Source organism: Bufo bufo, chromosome 2 (assembly GCF_905171765.1).
Source record: "Bufo bufo chromosome 2, aBufBuf1.1, whole genome shotgun sequence".
Taxonomy (NCBI): Eukaryota; Metazoa; Chordata; class Amphibia; order Anura; family Bufonidae; genus Bufo; species Bufo bufo.
Genome location: NC_053390.1, coordinates 43,098,018 through 43,121,228, shown reverse-complemented (window position 1 = coordinate 43,121,228; position 23,211 = coordinate 43,098,018). Strand labels below are relative to the sequence as shown.

Sequence of the window (23,211 nt, the reverse complement as noted above, 5' to 3'; positions counted from 1 at the left end):
TATTTTCAGTTGTTTCACACTTGTTTGTTATGTATATAATTCCACATGTGTTAATTCATAGTTTTGATGCCTTCATAGTCATGAAAATAAAGAAAACTCTTTGAATGAGAAGGTGTGTCCAAACTTTTGGTCTGTACTGTATATATATATATATATATATATATATATATATATATCTGTGATATGTCAGAAACAAATCACAAGAAATTTGGATTCGTTAGAGATTTGGGACAAATTCCGAATTGATAGAATTGATTTGCTCATCTCTACTAGTTTTATGTCATGAACTATGTCATGAACTGCCCAATGTGAAGACCCCATGAACCCCCCAGATTGGCTGCTAAATTGTGTATACTCTATGTGGCCTGATTTAATTCTGAATCGTGCAATACTTCAATCACCCTGTGGGGGCACTGCAGGAGAATTGAACACTTACTACCAGGTTCATCCTCTAATTATAGCTGATTGCCAGTGTATGGTCGGGGGACCTTTGCAGCTTTAAATGGGTTGCCCATAGTAGATGCCCCCTTTGACTTTGTTTAGTTTTTCTCTTTTAACCCACTAATGGCTAAAGTCCTAAATGACCAGATTATAATTTTTATGTCTTTGGCTACCAAAATAATTTTTGGGTGTTTTTTGGGGCTGTTTTTTAATACCCCTTTTTTAAGTAGATTTTAGTTTTTTTTATCACAGGTATATTGTAGAAAAAAAATTGTCTTTTTTTAATTTTATAGCTTTCTTCTTTAATTTTGTAGATTTACAATGAAAATAAATCATTAGTATGGGTTACTATAAGTTCATGATCCCTAGTTGACAGCAGCAGAGGCTTAATCTGTTTCTGCCAGATTGCAGAAAATGGAGCTTTATATCAATTGCACAGGTTAAAAGGCCAGGGACACGTGCCATCACCTGTAAACCACAATCAGGTTTTCCTGGCAGCCAATCATGGTCAGAGAACCCTCCCCCTTTATATGCTGGGACGTGACTGATGAAATCTATACCTGCAATGAAATATGGAAGTCATGGCACGGCACTATTGACCAGACCATTAGACCCTTTAATTGATACATTTTATGGCAATATTGTATTGTCTGGTATATTTTTTATCACACATGCTGTATTACATTATTTTTATGTGTAGTAGATTAGATAATTTGTGTATTGTTTGCTATACCTCCTCACCATTTACAAGAAATCTATATTAATAAAGTAAATAAAAAGGATACCAGATAGAATGGTCCTTGGAACCACATCCATAACAGACAGCAGTAACACTTATTTCTTTAGTTAATCATTATCCCAATATAATGGGTACTTCATAAATTTCCATTATTGGGATTAAATGCTAGGCGCCGTGTCGCTAATGGCTGTGCTAATAGTATGGAAAGCCGCTAATCTGATTAAGTAACGTGGTATGAGGACATTACTGGACCGTGATCAAATCCAAACCTCCTAGCTTCAGCTATTATTAAAAATGAGAAGTAAACCTGTTTCTTAATATTTTCATTCTGCAAAGCTGTGTACACTAAACAGAGCAGGTTGGCCAATCAGAGTAGAAGAGGATCTTCTGGGACTCCAGGACCTGACGCAACACTTGGATGCTCTGGGGCGGTCCAGGATCCATCATCTGAGACAACACTGGGATGCTCTGGGGCTGTCCATGAACTGATGCAACACTCGGATTCTCTGGGGTGGTCCAGGATCTGATGCAACACTAGGACCCTCTGGGGCGGTCCATGATCTGACACAACACTGGGATGCTCTGGGGCAGTCCATTATCTGATGCAACACTAGGATCCTCTGGAGCAGTCCAGGATCTGAGACAACACTGGGATGCTCTGGGGCTGTCCATGAACTGATGCAACACTCGGATTCTCTGGGGTGGTCCAGGATCTGATGCAACACTAGGACCCTCTGGGGCGGTCCATGATCTGACACAACACTGGGATGCTCTGGGGCAGTCCATTATCTGATGCAACACTAGGATCCTCTGGAGCAGTCCAGGATCTGAGACAACACTGGGATGCTCTGGGGCGGTCCATTATCTGAAGCAATACTAGGATCCTTTGGGGGGGGGGTATAAGATCTTATGCAACACTGGGATCTTCTGGGGCAGTCCATGATCTGATGCAACATTACGATCCTCTAAGGCAGTCCAGGATCTAAGACAACACTGGGATGCTCTGGGGTGATCCATGATCTGATGCAACACTAGGATCCTCTGGGGCGGTCCAGGATATTAGGCAACACTGGGATCTTCTGGGGCAGTCCAGGATATTACGCAACATTAGGATCCTCTGGGGCAGTTTAGGATCTGATGCAACACTGGTAGGGGATAGGTCCAGTAGAAGACAACCCCCTTTGGGTACAGCAGAAAGCAATCACATTTGAAGGTAAATTTAGAGCCATTACTTACCACTAGGGTCTATTTATTATGTGATGATTAGCAATAACCCATTGGATCATAACAATGATACATCCTGTGTATACAATTATAATGGTTTTCCACAGTGATTTCAAGTCTGGAGAAGTTTCTGCTCCTGCAAGTTCTACTGATCGCTAAAAAAGTACCTGTAAAGTACAGAGGGGCTTTCAGACTTACATCCACTAATTCACAGTAGGTGGCGTTGGGTCCGTACTGTAGCTGGCACTGGTGATTGACATCATATAGCACTCCCGGGGCAATCAACGGAAGCTTAAAGTCTTTCTTCGCTGGTAAGTCATCAAGACAGGATCCCCATCCTCGACTGCAGAGCAAGAAGAAAGCCATTCAGCAGCCATGTCATCAAACATGGATTTCCACATGAACAAAAAGGCCCCTGTTGAAGCTCTGTCTTTGATTGACATTCACTACAAGAAAACTTAAGGTGTATCCTTTTTTCTGTATGGAAAAAGTCAGCAAGTATGCTTACTGCTGTTGAGGGATTTTATTCTTATGTTTCTCTATTATGAGCAGTATTAAGCAAAGCATTATATACTATGCATAGCATGTTTAACAAATGCTCCTTTACTCAGTCTGTGTAATGTGTTAATGAGATAGGTACTCAGGGGGGTATAAAAAGGTATATGATTCATGCTTGCTGACAGTTTCCAGGCAGCATTAGCGGGTATTATTCTACACCAAACATACTGAAGAATAAATTATAACAGCAAAAATATTTTTTCTACAGATGCTAGATTTTACAATATCTGTCTATATACAGTGGGCCAATGGTAATCCGAGGTGGAGCATTATTTTACAGTTTTTTTTTTAGGGGAAGCCAAAAATGGGTACTCATCATGAGACTGAAGGGCCATAGTGCTTCACTGCAGGACTGTCATAATGCCACCCTTGTCCAAGTGGCTGTATTTGGTACTGCAACCTAGCCCAATCATGTCACTGAGGCTGAACTGCATTAACATGCAAAGATGCAAGGAGCAGACAAACCCTGTGTAGAGGACTTCAGTGAAGGGACCACTGTTAAGTTCCTGAGGACCCCCACCAGTCACCCTAAGGATAGACCCTTTATGCCTCTGTAAAGATGAGTCTCCACTTTCTATCATCCTGTTGCATCTAGAGCAAACATTTTGTGCTGTTTAATTTAGTAATATTTCTCCCCCCCCCCCCTGATACAGAGCTCCAAATCCCCTGCATAGATATAACTAAATAAATAAAACACTGTCCACCTGCAGCTTCCACTAGGGGGAGCTCAGGAGCTTAATGCATACTTAATTATTATTGAGTTAGTTCCTGAGCTCCCTCTAGTGGTGGCTTCGGGTATACAAAATGTTATATTTAAATCAATGTCTATGCAGGAGAGTTGGAGCTCTGTATCATAAAAAGCTCATATATACAGAAATCAGATATTATATTCAAATACTATTTAGAATACAGAATATATATATAAATCAGAATATTATTTAGATTACAAGAAAAATGAGGCCAAGGACCTTCACTATACGGGTTGGTGACAGATGATAATAGTACACGGGTGACTCACTCTAAAAACCGGGTGATGTATTCCTTGCTGCAGGGAGACCATGTCAGCGGCGAGGTGTCATATTGCAGTTGTCGGGACATTATGTATGGAGGTCCTCCTGTTGATTCACAGTCGTTCCCCTGTCCGTCATGCTGGATTCCAAAGCTGCATGAGAATCACAGTGGACATCACATTTACTAAGTCCTCATTTACCAGGCACATGGGGGGCGGGGATGTAAAATCTCTGTCTCTGTGGTGTATATGAAGATGAACTTCAAATGGAGCTACTAAGGTCATAGAGCATTCCAGGACCATGAGTTCTTTCTCTCTGGTTCCTCAAGTACAAGTTTCCAGGCCTCTCTGTTCACTGTAGCTCCTTATACCAAAGGAAGCTCATTGTCGACAACATTAGCAACTGCCGGGCCTTCTCCACTGATTGACCGGACCAGGCAGCGAAACCTTCATCACATCTGGTCCTGTCAAAGTGCGGAGGGCTCGGCAGTTGCAGAGAGAGTAGAGCCTCTAGGTGTAACAGAGGATCCGAGAGGCTCATTTTCATATATTAGAACATCATTTTTCTCAGCAATGCGGACACATATGAACATGGAACCAACCCAGATGCCTTCAGCTGCCAAGCGCCCATGTAACAGGTCAGCCGGTGTCATAGGTACATCTGACAGTTGCCCTTTAATAAAAATATTATAGAGGAAAATTCAAGATCTTGTGCTGGATCGGTGACCTTTCTGTATATTAATAAAATGTAATGCTGATTTAAATAGGAAATTATCGGCTATGGGTATTTTATTAGATTATCTTATTAATGTCCTGAAATATCCAACATATTTATAACTCAATGAAATGAAGCACATCAACCCAATTACCCATTTATTACACTGATTATAGAACCAATCAGAAACCCGGGAAAATCGGATTATTTGCTATCAATTATTTCTCCCTAAATTTGTTACAGAAATTATGGTGCGAAAATAGAAGGAACATCTCAGTATTGCTATCTATCTATCTATCTATCTATCTATCTATCTATCTATCTATCTCTCTATCTATCTAATATCATATCAAGTCATGGCAACTGCAACATTTTTGTGACACTTCATGATCTTCACCACTTTTCGCCATGGTCTTTGTTTAAGTCCAGGATTACAGCTTATTATAATTATTATTATGGCATCAAAAGTCGCAACCTGCGCCAGGCAACCCTCTGTTGTACTTTTACATATAGAGGTGTAAACCACATTGCACTCACGCCAGATATATTATTAAGGTGCACCGGGTCATAAATTTGGAGCAGGCACACAAAGCAAAGCCAGACTTAAAACGGACACAAAATCAACCTTAAATGATAAATGACCCCCACAGTCTTCTTACCTGTGTCCAATCTCATGGGCGATGGTAAATGCCATGGGAAGCCCAGTGTCTTCATTGATGTTGCAGCTTCTGAATGGCTGACACATGCCTGACAGGTGGGACAAGCCCAGAGTTTCACATGGACTGTTTCTACCCGCACAAATGTCCTTCCTGAAAGATACGCAGATGATCAGTTTTTGCTGCTTCTATATATGTAGGACTTTAAAAAGGGAGAAAAATTGGAATTCTTTTGTATCCACCGTCGTTCTTACGAATCCTGTCAGTAAATGAAGTGTCTGCAGTTGATCAGTGGTTTACAAAACTGCCGGATCTCAATATCGGAAAACAACAACATAAGTGTGAGAGTGGCCTTAGAGCAATAGTGTCCACTACATTCCACCCCATGGCCACCCTCAACTCAAATTAGTATATCTCCACTTCATCCTTTAGGTCACTGCATCCATACACAACCTCTCCTAAGGTAAAAAATAAAATCCACAAGGATTGACAAGTTTCCATTTTGATCTATTATAGTTAAGAAAAGAATGTACTATCTTTTATGGCAGTGAGTGTAGTGAGCATGCTCTACTGATTCCTAGAGGACAGATTTGTGAGCATGCTCTGCTTACTACTATGTGAGAGTAAAGAGAAAGCTCTACTGATTTCTATGGGATAGATTAGCAAGCGTGTCCTACTTACTACTATGTGAGACTGCAGAGAGTGAGCATGCTCTGCTGACTTCTATGGGAGACTGTAGTGAGCATGCTCTGCTCACTACTAAGTTAGAGTGCACTAAACATGCTCTAAAAAGAATGGACATTTACAGAAGGTTTAGAACCACCAAGGCTGTGCAGGACAAAAGACAGTAAGGTACCGCACGTTTATGGCATTACGACTTTACTGCTTGTGGAGAGGGTTATTTGCTTCTGGCACCTACCGCACTTTGAGACGGACTGGCCATCTGGATCTAAGATCTGCACGCCTGTGGTTATTTGGAAAGACTGCAAAGGGTACCTGTATGTAGAGAGGCTAAGGGAGGATTACCACCATTATTACCATTGCCTAAACATAACTATTGGGAAAAAGCCTACTGTGTGAAACACCCCAAAAACTGTGCCTATAGCTCCAATACATACTGCAACTCCTATCATCCTCAGTAAAGAGAATTTATCTATTATAATCAAATGGGCCTGGTCATTGACTCCACCATCCATTTGTTGGCCCCTTCTTTGCACCCATGTACCTTACTTCAAGGACACCCCACTAAACACCAAGCAAATGCTCCAGTCCAGGGTGTGGCCTGAGGGAAGAAAGGGTGCCCCCTAGATTCATTGTGCAGCTCTAGGGAGAGTTGGATGGAGGACAGCCACTGTAAAACACCACTACTCCTATCAGTGCCACAACTACCACTCCCCTCCTCCTGGCTCTCCCCTGCTGGTTGCTGCATACCGTATGTCCAAAGGAAATTTTTTAGCTATTTTATGGGTTAAAGGTCTGACAGCTTTGAGGTTCTACCTTTGGAAGTTGCCTGTACCTTTTCATTGATTTTTAATGGGAATTGTATAAATTCTGTCTGGTTAGCTCCCCCTAGTGGTGGTCTCAGGAAAGCAGAATTCTATGGTTATGGAAAATGGAAGTCAGGGATTTAGGCTCTTTATCACAAAAAAGTACCGTATATTGAGTATATTATGAAATTAAGTTTTAGACCTATATAAAATCATGGCAGTACTATTTTTACACCATTTATACACTTATGAATGGACAGTACAGAGATATTTCTAATGATCTTATGTGTAAGAAACTCACTGAAACAACAAATAGCAATGGGTATGCACCCCTAGTAAGTAATCAAATAATATAAAGATGGTTGGGGATGCTAAAAAAACAAAACAAAAAAGTTTTATTTTAATCAAAGTAGAAAGTGAAGTAAGTGATACAAAATCCACTATATTATGGCAACAGGTCCAATTGCTTAAATGGCAACTACCTGCCAGAGGTCTATTAGCAAATAGCAAATTGGCGCCGAGAGCGGTTTCCGAAGCAAGTGTACCTCAGGTAGGTGAAGGCAATTGGACGTGTGCCAATATTGGGTGTGCAGCTGTCATGCACGCAGCTGATCAAACACTCAATAAGACTTAGAATGGCAAATGTACTAGAGAACACTGCAAAAAACACACATACTGCTCAATTGCTACTAACTTTCCAAGAGAGCATAGGGGAAGTCACCACTGCATGCAGCAAAAACACGGCCCACCATAGTGCCGGAGCGCTGCCCCTGTTTGAGAGGAGAACCTACATAAAATTGATTTGCTCTGTTATGCTGCTACAAACAACAGCTCCTGATGAGGCACCATTGAGTTGAGCCTATAGGATAGTCAGCTAGGTAGTTCTTTTAGGGCTTGTAGGGCTTTGTCCTCATGGCAATTGTTCATAGAAACTCTGTTGGGGTTCGTCACCAGCGGAAATTTTGCTGCATGCAGTGGTGACTTCCCCTATGCTCTCTTGGCAAGTTAGAGGCAATTGAGCAGTATGTGTGTTTTTTGCAGTGTTCTCTAGTACATTTGCCATCTAAGTCTTATTGAGTGTTTGATCAGCTGCGTGCATGACAGCTGCACACCCAATATTGGCACACGTCCAATTGCCTTCACCTACCTGAGGTACACTTGCTCTGGAAACCGCTCTCGGCGCCCATTTGCTATTTGCTAATAGACCTCTGGCAGGTAGTTGCCATTTAAGAAATTGGACCTGTTGCCATAATATAGTGGATTTTGTGTCACTTACTTCACTTTCTACTTTGATTAAAATAAACCTTTTTTGTTTTGTGTTTTTAGCATTCCCAACCATCTTTATATTATTTGATATCTTATGTGTAAGTACTATGATGTTTGTATCTGGATGAATTATTAGATATTCATCAGGGCGAGCGAGGCTCACTCATTTAGCAAATGGGTATTGTATTGTAAAAACGCAGAAAATGCAATTCCCTTAATTAACTCTGCTTGTTAGTCAACAAACTTGTCTTGTTCTGTCTGCATAAATTTACAGCATGATTGACCACGGAAAGTCGAGGATCGGTGAGATTGAACCAGTAGAATGACAGCAAGAGCAGATGATGTGAAACAGCTCACCCTCATCGACTCTTCACCTTCTGGTCATGTATGAAGAAATACAAATTTACTGTGATATTGTTATTATGCAATGCTTCATTATTTTTATTCATTTTATAAAAATGAACAGAAATAATAAATATACTGAATAGATAGATAGATATGAGATAGATAGATAGATAGATAGATAGATATGAGATATATAGATAGATAGATATGAGATAGTTAGATATGAGATAGATAGATAGATAGATAGATAGAAATCAGGGCACCTCAAACAGCACCTGCCGAGCAGAACTGGGAACATACCCACTACACCTTGCTGTCCAGAAGAGGCCACTATCATTTAGGGTCGATCTACATAGCAATAGTCCCAGCTCCTATCATCACAAAGTCTTGCTGCATCAAGAAGCCCCAGGAAAATTAAGGTGCCCGAGAGAACTCACCCAAACCCAGCCTCACAAAAGGTGAAATCCAGAAGACTATGCACAAGAGCAAAAAGGAATATATCAGCGGATGAGCCCCACTTACTGCTGCGGGACCCCAAATACTCAGCTGTGAGGGACACTCACTTCAGGAGACTGTCTGATCTCTGCCCAGACTTCACCTCCATGGAGGAGGAAGAGAGACTCTCCATACTGCTGAGGGAGGAGGAGAACACAGCGGCCATAGCAGCACAATATATTGCTGCCTGACATAGACTGAGAGGAACCTGATATGTCACAGACTACTATATCCCCATCCTGGATGTGTCCCAATCCCCATTCCAACCAGTGGTGGATCCAGAGCCTGGTCTCGGGAGGGGCACTTCCAGATTATTTTCTGTCCGCCACCACAAAACAATGGTGCTTATAGAACAGACTACACAGTGTAGAGGTATACTATATATTGTGGGGCACGGTGTATGCTATATGTGTATAACAAACATATTTCACATGAAAACTTACAATTACTTGGCTTGGCCCTTGGGGATCTCGGACACCACTTCAACACTTTGACCGGGGGGCTCGGTGGAGCTGATGTTGTGTTTTATCCTAATGAGAAAGATTTCATAATAAGGATTTGGAGAAGGGGCAGAGGGATAGCAGAGCAGGGAGAGGCTGGTGCTGCTACTCATACCATGGGGGTGTAATAAAGCCCACCATAATGCTCCCACAGTAGAAATAATTCTCCTTATAATGTGACAGTGCAATAAATACCCCCTTGTAATGCCCCCAGGTGAGCTAATGTCCCCATAGTGCCCCCATAATGTGCCAGTATAAAATACCCCTATATAGTGCCCCCAGAAAAATGCCCCCATACTGCTCCTCTCCCCCCTTCCTCCTAGTGCCCCCCATAATGTACCAGTATAAAATGTCCCATATATAGTGCCCCAGTAGATGCCCTCAGTGTCCTCCATAATTTTCAAGTATAAAATACCCCTTCTTAGTGCCCCCCGTAGATGACCCCATAGTACTCCTCTCCCCCCTTCCCAATCATAATGTGTCCCAGTATAAAATGCTACTGTACAGAGCCCCCCCTTTAAAATAACCCTTCTTTGTGGCCTCAGTAGATGCCCCTATAGTGCCCCCAATAATGTGCCAGTAATAAGTGCCCCCAATAATGTGCCAGTAATAAGTGCCCCAATCATGTGCCAGTAAAATGTGCCCCCAATCATGTGCCAGTAAAATGTGCCCCCATAGATGCCCCCCAATCATGTGCCAGTAATAAGAGCCCCCCCCATCATGTGCCAGTAATAAGAGCCCCCATCATGTGCCAGTAATAGGAGCCGCCCCATCATGTGCCAGTAATAAGAGCCCCCCATCATGTGCCAGTAATAAGAGCCGCCCCATCATGTGCCAGTAATAAGAGCCCCCCATCATGTGCCAGTAATAAGTACCCCCATCATGTGCCAGTAATAAGAGCACCCCCATCATGTGCCAGTAATAAGCACCCCCATCATGTGCCAGTAATAAGAGCCCCCATCATGTGCCAGTAATAAGAGCCCCCATCATGTGCCAGTAATAAGAGCCCCCATCATGTGCCAGTAATTAGCACCCCCCATCATGTGCCAGTAATAAGCACACCCCATCATGTGCCAGTAATAAGAGCCCCCATCATGTGGCAGTAACAAGAGCCCCCCCAATGTGCCAGTAACAAGAGCCCCCCCAATGTGCCAGTAACAAGAGGCCCCCCCAATGTGCCAGTAACAAGAGGCCCCCCCAATCTGCCAGTAACAAGAGGGCCCCCCCAATGTGCCAGTAACAAGAGGCCCCCAATGTGCCAGTAACAAGAGCCCCCCCAATGTGCCAGTAACAAGAGCCCCCCTCCAATGTGCCAGTAACAAGAGCCCCCCTCCAATGTGCCAGTAACAAGAGGCCCCCCCCAATGTGCCAGTAACAAGAGCCCCCCCCAATGTGCCAGTAACAAGAGGGCCCCCCCAATGTGCCAGTAACAAGACCCCCAATGTGCCAGTAACAAGAGCCCCCCCCCCCCCCAATGTGCCAGTAAAACTATTGTACATATAAAAAAAAAATAAACACTTATACTTATCTCCTTGGCAGCGATGCGATGCAGGCCTCTTCCGGCCTGTGTCCCGCGCTGTACGGCTCAGGAGGCGCGATGACAGCCTATTGCCTGCAGCCTATCAGAGGAAGGGGAAGGGACACGCCTCTCCCTCCCCTGCCCCACAGCACAGGCATCTGTATCGCTGTCCTGAGGACGGTGATACAGATGACTATGGAGATGAGCGCTTCCACAATGGATCCCCACCATCAGGGGTACTGTGAAGATCGAGGGGTTCACTTAGACAACTCCCTTTGAGGAGGTAGGACACGTGGCACAGTGGGTTCACATCCGCTGGTTTGTGACAGATAGATAGATAGATGCGCAGTACCCCAGACCAGGGTACGTTTAATTCCCATCTGACTCTTGGAGTGGTGAGAGGAGAGTCAGAAAATGTGTATTTGTTATTGACTGGTAGTACCCGATTTCTCCTGACTGTTGAGGTGGCGCTAAACTCAAAAACTGTGGGGATTGAGGTGTTTATCGACAGCGGGGCAGGGGTGAAGCTGATTGATGCTCAGTTCGTCCGTATGCACGGGTTGTCACCAAGGGCATTAGAGAAAAATATTTCCATTTTTGCTATTGATTCTGCACCTCTAGCTCAGAAGTATTTATCGCAAGTGGTGTATGATATCAGATTAAGAATGAGTGACTTTCATCAGGAATTTATCTCATGTTTTGTGTTGGAGGGTCTCCCTGCTCCGGTGGTTCTGGGTTTGCATTGGTTGAGCAAGCACAATCCAACCATCGATAGGCAAGCTGTTTTTGTTTTAACCACTAAGACATTACCTTCATTTATATCTGATTTTGCCGACGTGGATGCCAGGATTTACCTCCACATCGAAAATATGATTGTCCTATCAACCTTACTCCTGGAGCTAAATTGCCCAAATCTAGGTTGTATAACCTTTCTGGACCTGAAAGACTGGCCATTAGAGAGTATGTTACCAAGAGTTTGGCTAAAGGACACATAAGACCTTCCAAATCTCCAGTGGCAGGTCTTCAAGCATGTCTGGATTTCCGTTAACTCAATCGGATTACTGTCCGTGATCCTTACCCCCTTCCTTTGCTTCCTGATATGTTTAATCAGATTGTTGGTGCCAAGGTGTTCTCTAAGGCTACTTTCACACTCGCGTTTTGGGCAGATCCGTCATGGATCTGCAAAAACTGATCCGTTACAATAATACAACTGCATGCATCCGTCATAAACGGATCTGTTTGTATTATCTGTAACATAGCCAAGACGGATCCATCATGAACTCCATTGAAAGTCAAGGGGAGACGGATCCGTTTTCTATTGTGCCAGATCGTGTCAGAGAAAACGGATCCATCCCCATTGACTTACATTTGTCTCAGTTTTGTCAAGCGGACAGCAAAACGCTGCAGGCAGCGTTTTGGTGTCCGCCTCCAGAGCGGAATGGAGAGTGATCGGAGGCAAACTGATGCATTCTGGGCGGATCCTTTTCCATTCAGAATGCATTAGGCCAAAACTGATCCATTTTGTACCGCTTGTGAGAGACCATGATGGATCTCACAAACGGAAAGCCAAAACAGGAGTGTGAAAGTAGCCTAAGTAGGACTTAAGGGGGCATATAATCTGGTCAGGATCAAGGAAGGGGATAAATGGAAGACGGCTTTCAATATTCCTAACGGTCACTTTCAGAACCTGGTCAAGTCTTTTGGGTTGACCAATGCTCCTGTGGTTTTCCAGCATTTTGTGAATAACATTTTTCATCACCTGGTGGGGAGGTTTGTAGTCGTATATTTGGATGACATTCTAATTTATTCTCCAGACGTGGAGATACATCAGGATCACGTTAGACAGGTTTTGCAGATGCTGAGGGAAAATTTGAGAAGTGTGTTTTCGCTGTATACGAGGTGCAATTTTTGGGATACCTGTTGTCATCTTCGGGTTTTCGAATGGATCTGGAGAAAGTCTGTGCTGTATTGGACTGGGATTGACACGAATATCTGAAGGCTCTTATGCGTTTTTTTGGCTTTACCAATTATTACTGAGGATTTATTCTGAACTAGACAGTGGTGAAACCCTTAACTGACATGACTAAGAAAGGGACGGATGTCTCAGTGTGGTCTGATTCGGCATTGCGAGCCTTTTCTACGGTTAAGGAGTGCTTCTCTTCTGCCCCTATATTGGTGCAGCCGGAAGTATCACCTTTCATTGTAGACGTGAACGCGTCCGAGGTAGGAGTAGGAGCAGTTTTATCGCAGGGTCCGTCACCTAGTAAATGGCGTGCATATGCCTTTTTCTCTTAAAAACTCTCTTCCACAAAGAGAAATTATGTTGTGGGTAACAGAGAGTTACTGGCCATTAAGTTGGCTTTCGGGGAATGGCGTCATTGGTTGGAAGTGGCGATTTATCCGATCACGGTATTCACTGATCACAAAAACCTGGCTTACCTGGAGTCGGCTAAACGACTGAACCCAAGGCAGGCCAGCTGATCTTTGTTTTTCACCAGATTCATTCTCATTGTCACTTATCGTCCTGGGGTTAAGAACGTCAAGGCAGATGCCTTGTCACATAGTTTTCCTGGAGGTGGTGATTTTGAAAATCCTAATAGCAATGGAGCGAGGCGCAGACATAGCGCAGGGCGGACTGACTTAGGGGGGAGACTGTAGGCTAGGAGAGGGTTAAGGTTGCTGGGATTGGCATGGTAGGGGGTTGGTTTTGAATGGAGGTCGGGAGAAGCTGGGAGTTTGGCGCGAGGTATATAAGATTTAGAGGGAGGGGATTTCGGGCAGTTGCCAGCTAGAGCCAGCGAGATTTTGTGGTCATGGCCTCTTTGGACGAGCTGTTGGCGTCAGTACGGGCCGCGGTGGAGGTGCACGGTATGGAGTTCCTGCAGCAGACCATTCAGGCTGCTCTTAACCCCCCTTTTCCTCCAGTTGTGGCCGCTCAAGCTGTCAGGGCCAGGAGATCTGTCCCCCCTGAGCGTTTGAGTCCGGAAGCTACCCCTCGGGTCCGCCGACGCATTAGAAGCCCCCCCAGGGACCCTCCGCTGCGGTCTGAGGTGTCCGTTGCCAGTCGGACTCCCAGGCGCAGCGGGAGGAATTCGGTATCGTGTGGCGGGCCGGCGGGAGAGGGTCGGACTCCTCCCAGACCAGTCTCCCTTTCAGCAAGAGGGAGAGAGCGTTTGCAGGCGACGGCATCCCCGTGAGATGCTCCGCGCGGGGAGCGAGCCAGGAGGGCCTTACCTGTTACACGGGGATGCGATGCGGCCGGACCGTCTCAGGGCTTGGGCCTTCCGGCCGGGGATATGGTCGTGTGGTCTGCGCTGCGGCGGAGGGATCCGAGCCGGCAGCTTCAGCGTGACGAGGCTGGTGAAAGCACAGAGGCTGGTATTGATGTGAGCGCGTCGCGGCCCCTAGTGGCGGGTCGGCGACATGGCAGCCAGTCAGTTACCGGAGGAGAGACTTTGGCTCCGCCCCCTGAGCAGTGGTATGGAGCTGCGGCCTGTGGTACCTGTGCTGCAGGGTCGGTTCAGGTGGGAGCAGGACGGATTGATGGAAGGCGGCCAGGTGATGAGGCCCGCCCGGCTGGGATAAGGACAGTTACCCTCCCCTCACGTCAACGGCAGGAGGGGGAGGCATCGCAGTTGGAAGAGGGTGAATTGTATTCTGGAGTGGACGACACGGCAGGCGGAAGGGACGTTTCGGTGCTGGAGGACGCCGTGCCATGCAGAGCGAGCTCGCCGGCGCGGATGTCTGAGAGTGAAGCTGCAGCTGCCGGAGGATCCGTCCGGGGACGGCCAGGTGAGATGACGTCGTGTCAGATGGCAGTTGGGGGTACTGTTACACATAGTGGGGGGGGGTTCTGAAGTGTTGGCTCAGGAGGTATTGTCTGGGATGCTGTCATTGCTGTCGCGGTTGGGGACAGGAGCGCCTACATCCCCGGCGTCAGTTTGGGCGCCTGCGCAGGCGTTGGGGGTGTTGGATCAAGGGATGGTACACGGTTCTGTCGGGCTGGGGATAGTGTTGCCGCAGTTGATTTGCAGGCCTCAGGGGCGGGAGTTAGAGGTGACGTGGGGGATGGTGTTCGGTTGGCGGACGCGGCAAAAGGGGAGATATACGTGTGTTTTGAGGGACCACTGGGGGCTCACTTGAAACAAGAAATTAGGGAGAAGATATGGAAGGATGAATATGTGGAAATATTCTCATTGCTTCCTTTGGAAAAATTTAACTTAGACAGGGGTAAACCGGATGAGAGTAGGAAAGAGGAGGAAGAAAGGAGGCGGTATAGGTTGATCCCGCATACGTTTCAAAATTGGCTTCAGGCCATTGCGATTAGTGTGGTTGGGGAAAAATCGCCCGAACATTGCTCTGCACTGTTCTGCTATATGGATGCGAGAGGGGAGGCTCATCGGACTTATGGGGGTGTGGCGTGGCTTAGGTATGATGAGCAGTTCTGGCAGTGGAAGGCGGTCAGGCCTAGCATACGGTGGGATCATAAGGACACAGGTCTCTGGATGCGCTTGATGGCGGCGCCTAGGGGTGGTTCACAGCCCTTTCGTGGATCGGCCGGGGGCCCCTCAGCCTCAGATTCGCAGGGGCGAAATAGAAAGGGCTGTTGCTGGCAGTATAACGAAGGACATTGCAGGTTCTTGTCAGATTGCCGGTACAAGCATGAGTGCTCCGGTTGCGGTGGCTCCCATAGTCTGTCGCGGTGTTTCAAACGAGGGAGGGGTAAGGGACCCGAGGCTGCGCAGAAAAGGGGTGACGCCGGTGAGGGTGGAAGAGATGGAGCCCTATTTAAGGAGGTATCCAAATAGGGATGTAGCTCAGTTGTTGTTGGCGGGGTTTACTGGGGGTTTCGTGATTCCGTGTAGTTCAGTTGGGCCGAGTATGTCTGCTCGGAATTTGTCATCAGCGTTGCGTCATCCGGGTGTTGTGAGGGATAAGATTGAGAAGGAGGTGGCGGCCGGCAGGGTTGTAGGCCCCTTTAAGGAGTGTCCCTTGCCTGATCTGTGGGTGTCCCCGTTGGGTTTGGTGCCTAAGAAGGAGCCCAATAAGTTCAGGCTTATTCATCATTTGTCCTATCCGAAAGGGGGGTCGGTGAATGATGGGATTGCGGATGAGCTGTGCTCTGTTTCGTACACGTCTTTTGATGCAGCGGTGCGGTGGGTTCGGCGTTTTGGGAAGGGTGCCCTGCTCGCTAAAACGGATATTGAGGCTGCTTTTCGATTGTTGCCCATCCACCCGGATAGTTTGCATTTACTTGGTTTTCAATGGGAGGGTTGTTTTTACATTGATTGTTGTTTGCCGATGGGCTGCGCAATTTCTTGTTCGTTGTTTGAATCGTTTAGTTCGTGTTTGGAGTGGGTGTTGAAGCAGGAGTCGGGATGGAATTCGGTTCTGCATTATCTGGACGATTTTTTGTTTTTAGGACCTGCGGAATCTAGGGTGTGTGCTGTGTTGTTGCATACGATGGAGCGGGTGGCGGCGAGGTTCGGGATCCCTTTAGCTGAGGGGAAAACGGAGGGGCCCTCCACGGTCATAACGTTTTTGGGGATTGAAATTGATAGTATGGCCATGGAATGTCGATTACCGGATAGCAAGGTGTCTGATTTGTTGGATGAGGTTGTTTTTCTGCGGAGAGCCAAGAAGGTTCAGCTCAAGCGGGTTCAGTCGGTATTGGGCAAATTGAATTTCGCTTGTCGTATTTTGCCGATGGGACGGGTTTTTTGTAGGCGTTTAGTGCTGGCTACGGCGGGGGTTACGGCCCCGTTTCATTACTTGCGGTTACCTGCTGCGGTAAAGGAGGACTTGGCGGTGTGGGAGATTTTTCTTGGGAAGTACAATGGGCGGTCTGTGTGGATGGAGGAGGCGATCAGTAGCGTGTATTTGGAGTTGTTTTCGGATGCGGCAGGTTCGTGTGGATATGTTTTTTTTTGTCAGGGGCAATGGAGTGCGGAGGCATGGATGGTGGAGTGGAAACACGCTGGTTTCCTTGGCAACTTGGTATTGTTGGAACTTTTCCCTATTGTTTTGGCTACGGAGTTATGGGGGGACTGGCTCAGGAATCGGCGGGTTCGTTTCTACTGTGACAATATGGGTGTGGTACAGGCGATTAATAGCCAGACAGCCAACTCTCCGCCGGTGTTGAATTTACTCAGGCATTTGGTGTTGAGGGGGCTGCGGCTGAATTCATGTTTTGTTGCTGTGCATGTCCCGGGGGTGGATAACTCACTTGCTGATTCCCTTTCTCGTTTCCAGTGGGATCGCTTTCGCAGCTTGGCTCCGGGTGCCGAAGTCCAGGGGTTGCCCTGTCCCCAGTGGCTCTGGAGCGTGGCCTTGGGGTGTCAGTGGACCTGATTCGGCAGTCGCTTAGTAGAGGTACGTGGTCGGCCTATTTATCGGTGTGGTTGTTGTGGGAGGAATTGATAGAGCGGGTTGGGGGTTGCAGTTCGGTTGATGATTTTAGGACGTTATTGGTTTTTTGGGTGGGTTCGTGTTATGCTGAGGGTTTGTCGTTCTCAGTTGCTTCAAAGAGGGTGGCGGCGGTAGCCTTTTGGTTGCGCTTGCGGGGACTGGCTGATGTGTCTAAGTGTTTTGTGGTTCGGCAGGCGTTGAAAGGTTACCGGCGGGGGGCGATTCGGAGGGACTCTAGAAGGCCAGTTTCTTTTGCTGTGTTGCAGTTGTTGTGGGAGAAGGCTGGGCTTGTTTGTTTGTCAGAATTTGAAGTGCGTTTGTTTAGGGCTGCGTTTTCGCTGGCTTTTTTCGGAGCCATTCGGATTTCGGAATTGGTAGCGGCCAGTCGTATGGCTGGTGGAGGTTTGTTGCGGGAAGATGTAAGGTTGTGGGAAGGTGGTTTGCGGTGTGTAATACACCAGTCGAAAACTGATCAGGAAGGTAGGGGTGTGGTTTTGTGGCTTAGGCCGTTGAGGGGGTCGGTGCTTTGTCCGGTGCGTTGCGTGGACGGAGCGGGTGCATTGTTGGTTCACCGGGACGGTTCACGGTTATCACGCTTTCAATTTATATCTGTTTTTAAGAAATGTTTGTCGGCTGCGGGTCTTCCCACTGCTGAATATGCATCCCATTCATTTCGGATTGGGGCAGCGACTGAGGCGGCCAGGTGGGGGCTGGGGGAAGAGGTTATTAAACGTATTGGGCGTTGGGAGTCCGATTGTTTTCACTCGTATATTCGGCCTCATCTGTTATGAGTGGTTGGTGGGTGGGGCCTTTACTAATGGGATATGTCGTGTGGGGGTTCTGATACAACAATTTTTATTTTGTTTTAGGGGCGGCGCCTTGTCTGGCATGGATTTTCGGGCATTCATACGTCCACTGGAATGGACGCCAATTGGGTTTCCTGACTGAAGATTTGCTAATCCGGTGGATTGATCTGAGGGGGCTCCTTTGGGGGCGGGTGTTGCCCGAAATTCATATTAATGCCAATTTAGACCGGCCGTCTGATATATTGGTGCTCCATGTTGGAGGCAACGATTTGGGCGTGCGGCGATCCCGGGATGTGATCCGGGATATCAAGTTGGACGTGCTGCGCTTATTGTCGGAGTTTCCGGATTTGTTGCTCGTTTGGTCGGAAGTGGTTGCGAGGCGTTGCTGGAGGTTTGCCAGGTCGGTGGATCGGATCAATAAAGCCCGGGCGAAGTTGAATAAGGAGGTGGGGCGCTTTGTTCGCAGGCAGGGTGGTATTGTGGTGCGTCATTGGGAATTGGAGGCGGCGTCGCCTCAATTCTTGAGGGATGATGGTGTACACCTGAATGACGTGGGCATTGACATGTGGGCGTTGGGTATTCAGGAAGGTTTGGAGACGGCCCTTAAGGTGTGGCGGGACGCCCACAGGTGAGGTGTCACCGGTGGTCGTTGGTGGCTGCTTGAAATGGGATCCTGGGGAGCAATTCAATGGTTAAGAGATGCAGGACATGTTGGAGCCTGCATCTCATATGGTTTGTTAATGCCGAGGATGGGGCCTCTGTTTGGGCTACAAGGCCTACAGGGGGGGATACTGGTATACTTCAAGGAGTTGATGCCCTTGGGTCGGTGAGTGCGGCCAAGGGTAAGTTTGAAGTACGAGGGGAGGCGGTGAAGGAGGATACTGCTTGTTTGGGTTGCCCTCCAGGATCCTTGTTACGGTGCAGTAGGTGATAATGTTGAGGGATGTCTCAAAAGTGCCTGCTGTTATTATTATTATTATTATTCATGTTATATGGTGTAAGATGATGCTTGTTATGTGTGGAATAATAAAGTTTGGCCGTCATGGTCATTTTCACCAAAGCAAGTCAGTGTTGGTGTGGTTATTTAAAGGGGTAACAGGGTAGGTTTTAGTAGCCGGAGGAAATTCTTCCATCCTATTAAGTCATAATAGCAACGGAGCGAGGCGCAGACATAGCGCAGGGCGGACTGACTTAGGGGGAAGACTGTAGGCTAGGAGAGGGCTAAGGTTGCTGGGATTGGCATGGTAGGGGGTTGGTTTTGAATGGAGGTGGGGAGGAGCTGGGAGTTTGGCGGGAGGTATATAAGATTTAGAGGGAGGGGCTTTCGGGCAGTTGCCAGCTAGAGCCAGCAAGATTTTCCCACCCTCCCACCCTTGTATCGGTCGGAGATTGGTGGTAGTTTAGGAAGGGCTGCTTGAAATGGGATCCTGGGGAGCAATTCAATGGTTAAGAGATGCAGGACATGTTGGAGCCTGCATCTCATATGGTTTGTTAATGCCGAGGATGGGGCCCCTGTTTGGGCTACAAGGCCTACAGGGGGGGATACTGGTATACTTCAAGGAGTTGGTGCCCTTGGGTCGGTGAGAGCGGCCAAGGGTAAGTTTGAAGTACGAGGTGAGGCGGTGAAGGAGGATACTGCTTGTTTGGGTTGCCCTCCAGGATCCTTGTTACGGTGCAGTAGGTGATAATGTTGAGGGATGTGTCAAAAGTGCCTGCTGTTATTATTATTATTCATGTTCTATGGTGTAAGATGTTGCTTGTTATGTGTGGAATAATAAAGTTTGGCCGTCATGGTCATTTTCACCAAAGCAAGTCAGTGTTGGTGTGGTTATTTAAAGGGGTAAGAGGGTAGGTTTTAGTAGCCGGAGGAAATTCTTCCATCCTATTAAGTCATAGTCCTATTCTTTTGGAAGGGGTGGTGATATCCGCGCTATACCCTGACCTAAAGGTGAAGGTGTTCGAGACCCAGGGAGACGCACCGGATTCTTGCCCCTCTGGGAAATTGTGCCATCGGCATTGCGTTACAGGGTGTTTGAGGAACATCACTGTACAGTTCTTACGGGACACCCTAGGAGCAGATCTACTGCCGACCTCATCTCTCGTAGATTCTGGTGGCAAGGGTGGTAAGTGTGTTGAGGACTACGTGACGGCCAGCAGTGTCTGTGCACGCGCTAAGGTGACACATACTCGGCCTTCTGGATCCCTACTTCCGTTGCCTATCCCATGCATTCCATGGACTCAATTATCTATGGATTTTGTCACTGATCTGCTTAATTCGTTAGGAAAGACAGTAATTTTGGTGGTGGTTGATCGTTTTAGTAAAATGGTGCACTTTATAGCGTTGTCTGGCCTACCTAATGCTAAAACACTCGCTCAAGTGTTTGTTGATAACATTGTAAAACTCCATGGCATTCCCTCTGACGTGGTTTCGGATCGTGGGACTTAGTTTGTGTCCAGATTCTGGAAGGTGTTCTGTACTCGGCTGGGAGTACAACTGTCTTTTTTTTCGGCTTTTCATCCTTATTCGAACGGACAGACGGAGTGGACTAATCAGAGCCTGGAGACTTACTTAAGATGTTTTGTCTCTGAGAACCAGGAGGAGTGGTCCTCGTTTTTGTCTTGGGCAGAGTTTTCCATAAATAATCGTATTTGGTAAGTCGCTGTTTTTTGGGGCATATGGGTAAGTCGCTGTTTGTTTTGGGGCATATTGGTAAGTCGCTGTTTTGGGGCATATTGGTAAGTCGCTGTTTTTTGGGGCATATGGGTTTCACCTGCAGTTTGGCACTTTTTCTGGTTCAAATACTTCTGGTATTCCTGAGGAGGAACGTTTTTCGTCATCATTATCATATATATGGTGGAAAATTCAAAATAAATTGATGAATATGGGCAACAAGTATAAACGTGTGGCTGACAGGAAACGTATGAAGGGTCTGGACTTAAGAGTGGGTGATTTGGTGTGGCTGTCCATAAGAAACATTAAGTTGAAGGTGCCTTATTGGAAGTTGGGTCCAAGGTTTATTGGTCCATATAAGATCACGGCCATTATTAATCCTGTAGCTTTCCTCTTGAACTTCCTCAGGTTCTGAAAATACATAATGTGTTTCATAAATCTTTGTTGAAGAGATATGTTGAACCTTTGGAGCCATCTTCCTTGCCACCCGCTCCTGTCATGTGGACGGTAGTTTGGAATTACATATCGCCAAAATAATTGACCCTCAAGCTCTCCGTAGATCTCTTCAGTATCTTGTTCACTGGAAGGGTTATGTACCTGAGGAGAGGATGTGGGTACCGGCATCTGACGCGAATGCCAGTCGTTTGGCAAAAGCTTTTCACAGGTCTTACCCGGATAAGGTCGGTCCTGGGTGCCCGGAGGTCACTCATAGAATGGGGGTACTGTCACACGGACGTCTCCGCGACAGTGAGTGGCAGGAGATCTTTGAGACTGGCAACACGTGGTTTGGTTTGACATGTTTACCTTGTGGATCAATAGTCATCTGTGTTGTTTCTGGTACTCGCCACACCCTTAACCTCCAGGTGTTGCTATGTGGTCATTTAACTTTCCCTATTTATAGTTGTTTCTCCCAAAATGCTGAGCAGTTTATAACTTCAGTTGGACCTGTGGATAGCTGGTGTTTGGAGCTCAGCTGAGTTCCTGGTGCTGCCATAGCTTCTTGGAAGTTAAGTGTTACCTTTCCCTTTGTATTTTGGCTTTTCTGTGTGTTGCATTTCTTTGTTGTTTTGTATTAGATCTTAGGGAGACTCCCGATCATCCTTCCTTTTGGAGGAACAGGATGTCTCTTTCCTGTCATTAGTAACAGGGTCCTTTAGGGTTTGATAGGAATTTAGGTATTCCTGTGTATCCTGTGTATGAACTCACCTTCCTCTGGGGTCTTTTCATACTGGTAGTAAGTCAGGGCTTTCATTCGGGTTTTCACTAGGAGGTGTCCATCTTCATTCCCTAGTTTTCAGGCCTTATTTCCTTTTCCCTTTCCATCCTATGTTCGGTGTGGGGTTTCCTGACCACACTAGAGCCTGACAATCCTTGAGAGGAATCAGACAGCAGAATGACCAGCATATAGACACTGCTGTGAGGTCAGGAACTACAGCTAAGGCACCCATCACCCAGAATACTACCAGGCCAGTACAATACAAGTGTTTAACAGCAGCCAACCAACCTGCCTCTATCAGTCTTACTGCTGCCAGAAAATTGCACTTAAAGAGGACCTTTCACCTGTATAAACTATGTGAACTGAGTATGCTGCCATATAGAGCGGCGCCCGGGGATCTCACTGCACCTACTATTATCCCCGGGCGCCGCTCCGTTCTCCCGTTATAGGCTCCGGTACCTTTGCTTCTTAAGTTATAGTAGGCGGGTCTTCTCTTGTCCTGTGGGCGTCTCCTTCTCCTAGGCTGCAGCGCTGGCCAATCGCAGCGCACAGCTCACAGCCTGGTAGTTTTTTTTCTCCCAGGCTGTGAGCTGTGTGCTGCGATTGGCCAGCGCTGCAGCCTAGGAGAAGGAGACGCCCACAGGACAAGGGAAGACCCGCCTACTATAACTTAAAAAGCAAAGGTACCGGAGCCTATAACGGGAGAACGGAGCGGCGCCCGGGGATAATAGTAAGTGCAGTGAGATCCCCGGGCGCCGCTCTATATGGCAGCATACTCGGTTCACATAGTTTATACAGGTGAAAGGTCCTCTTTAAACTGCTGCTACTAAATGTTTTTAAAGTTCTATGTTGCACTTAGTAAAAAGACTTTGTTACGTTTAATACTGTCCTCATTCTTCAACACTACATTTCCCCCTGAGGAAGTACACCGTGGAGAAACACTTCATCAGAGCCACTACCACTCCCATCCTCTGCCCTGGCTCTTCCGGGGCTCGCTGCATAGATAGATAGATAGATAGATAGATATGAGATAGATAGATAGTATGCACAAAAAAAGTTAAAGAGCAGCACACAAACAAATCGGCGGTGCAATACCTTCAAAAGACCAAGGACCTAGGTCTAACTACATATACCAAAAAAAGAGCAAAGGCAGCAC

General features: G+C 46.7%; 1 protein-coding gene across 1 annotated transcript in view; it reads right to left on the bottom strand.

The window, feature by feature from the left end:
- Nucleotides 1–23,211, bottom strand: part of ADAMTS12 (ADAM metallopeptidase with thrombospondin type 1 motif 12) — a 527,800-nt gene that overhangs the window by 154,495 nt on the left and 350,094 nt on the right. The window contains 3 exon segments of the mRNA XM_040421001.1: nt 2,603–2,747; nt 3,981–4,124; nt 5,346–5,495. Of these exon segments, the coding sequence (XP_040276935.1) occupies nt 2,603–2,747; nt 3,981–4,124; nt 5,346–5,495 (439 nt within the window).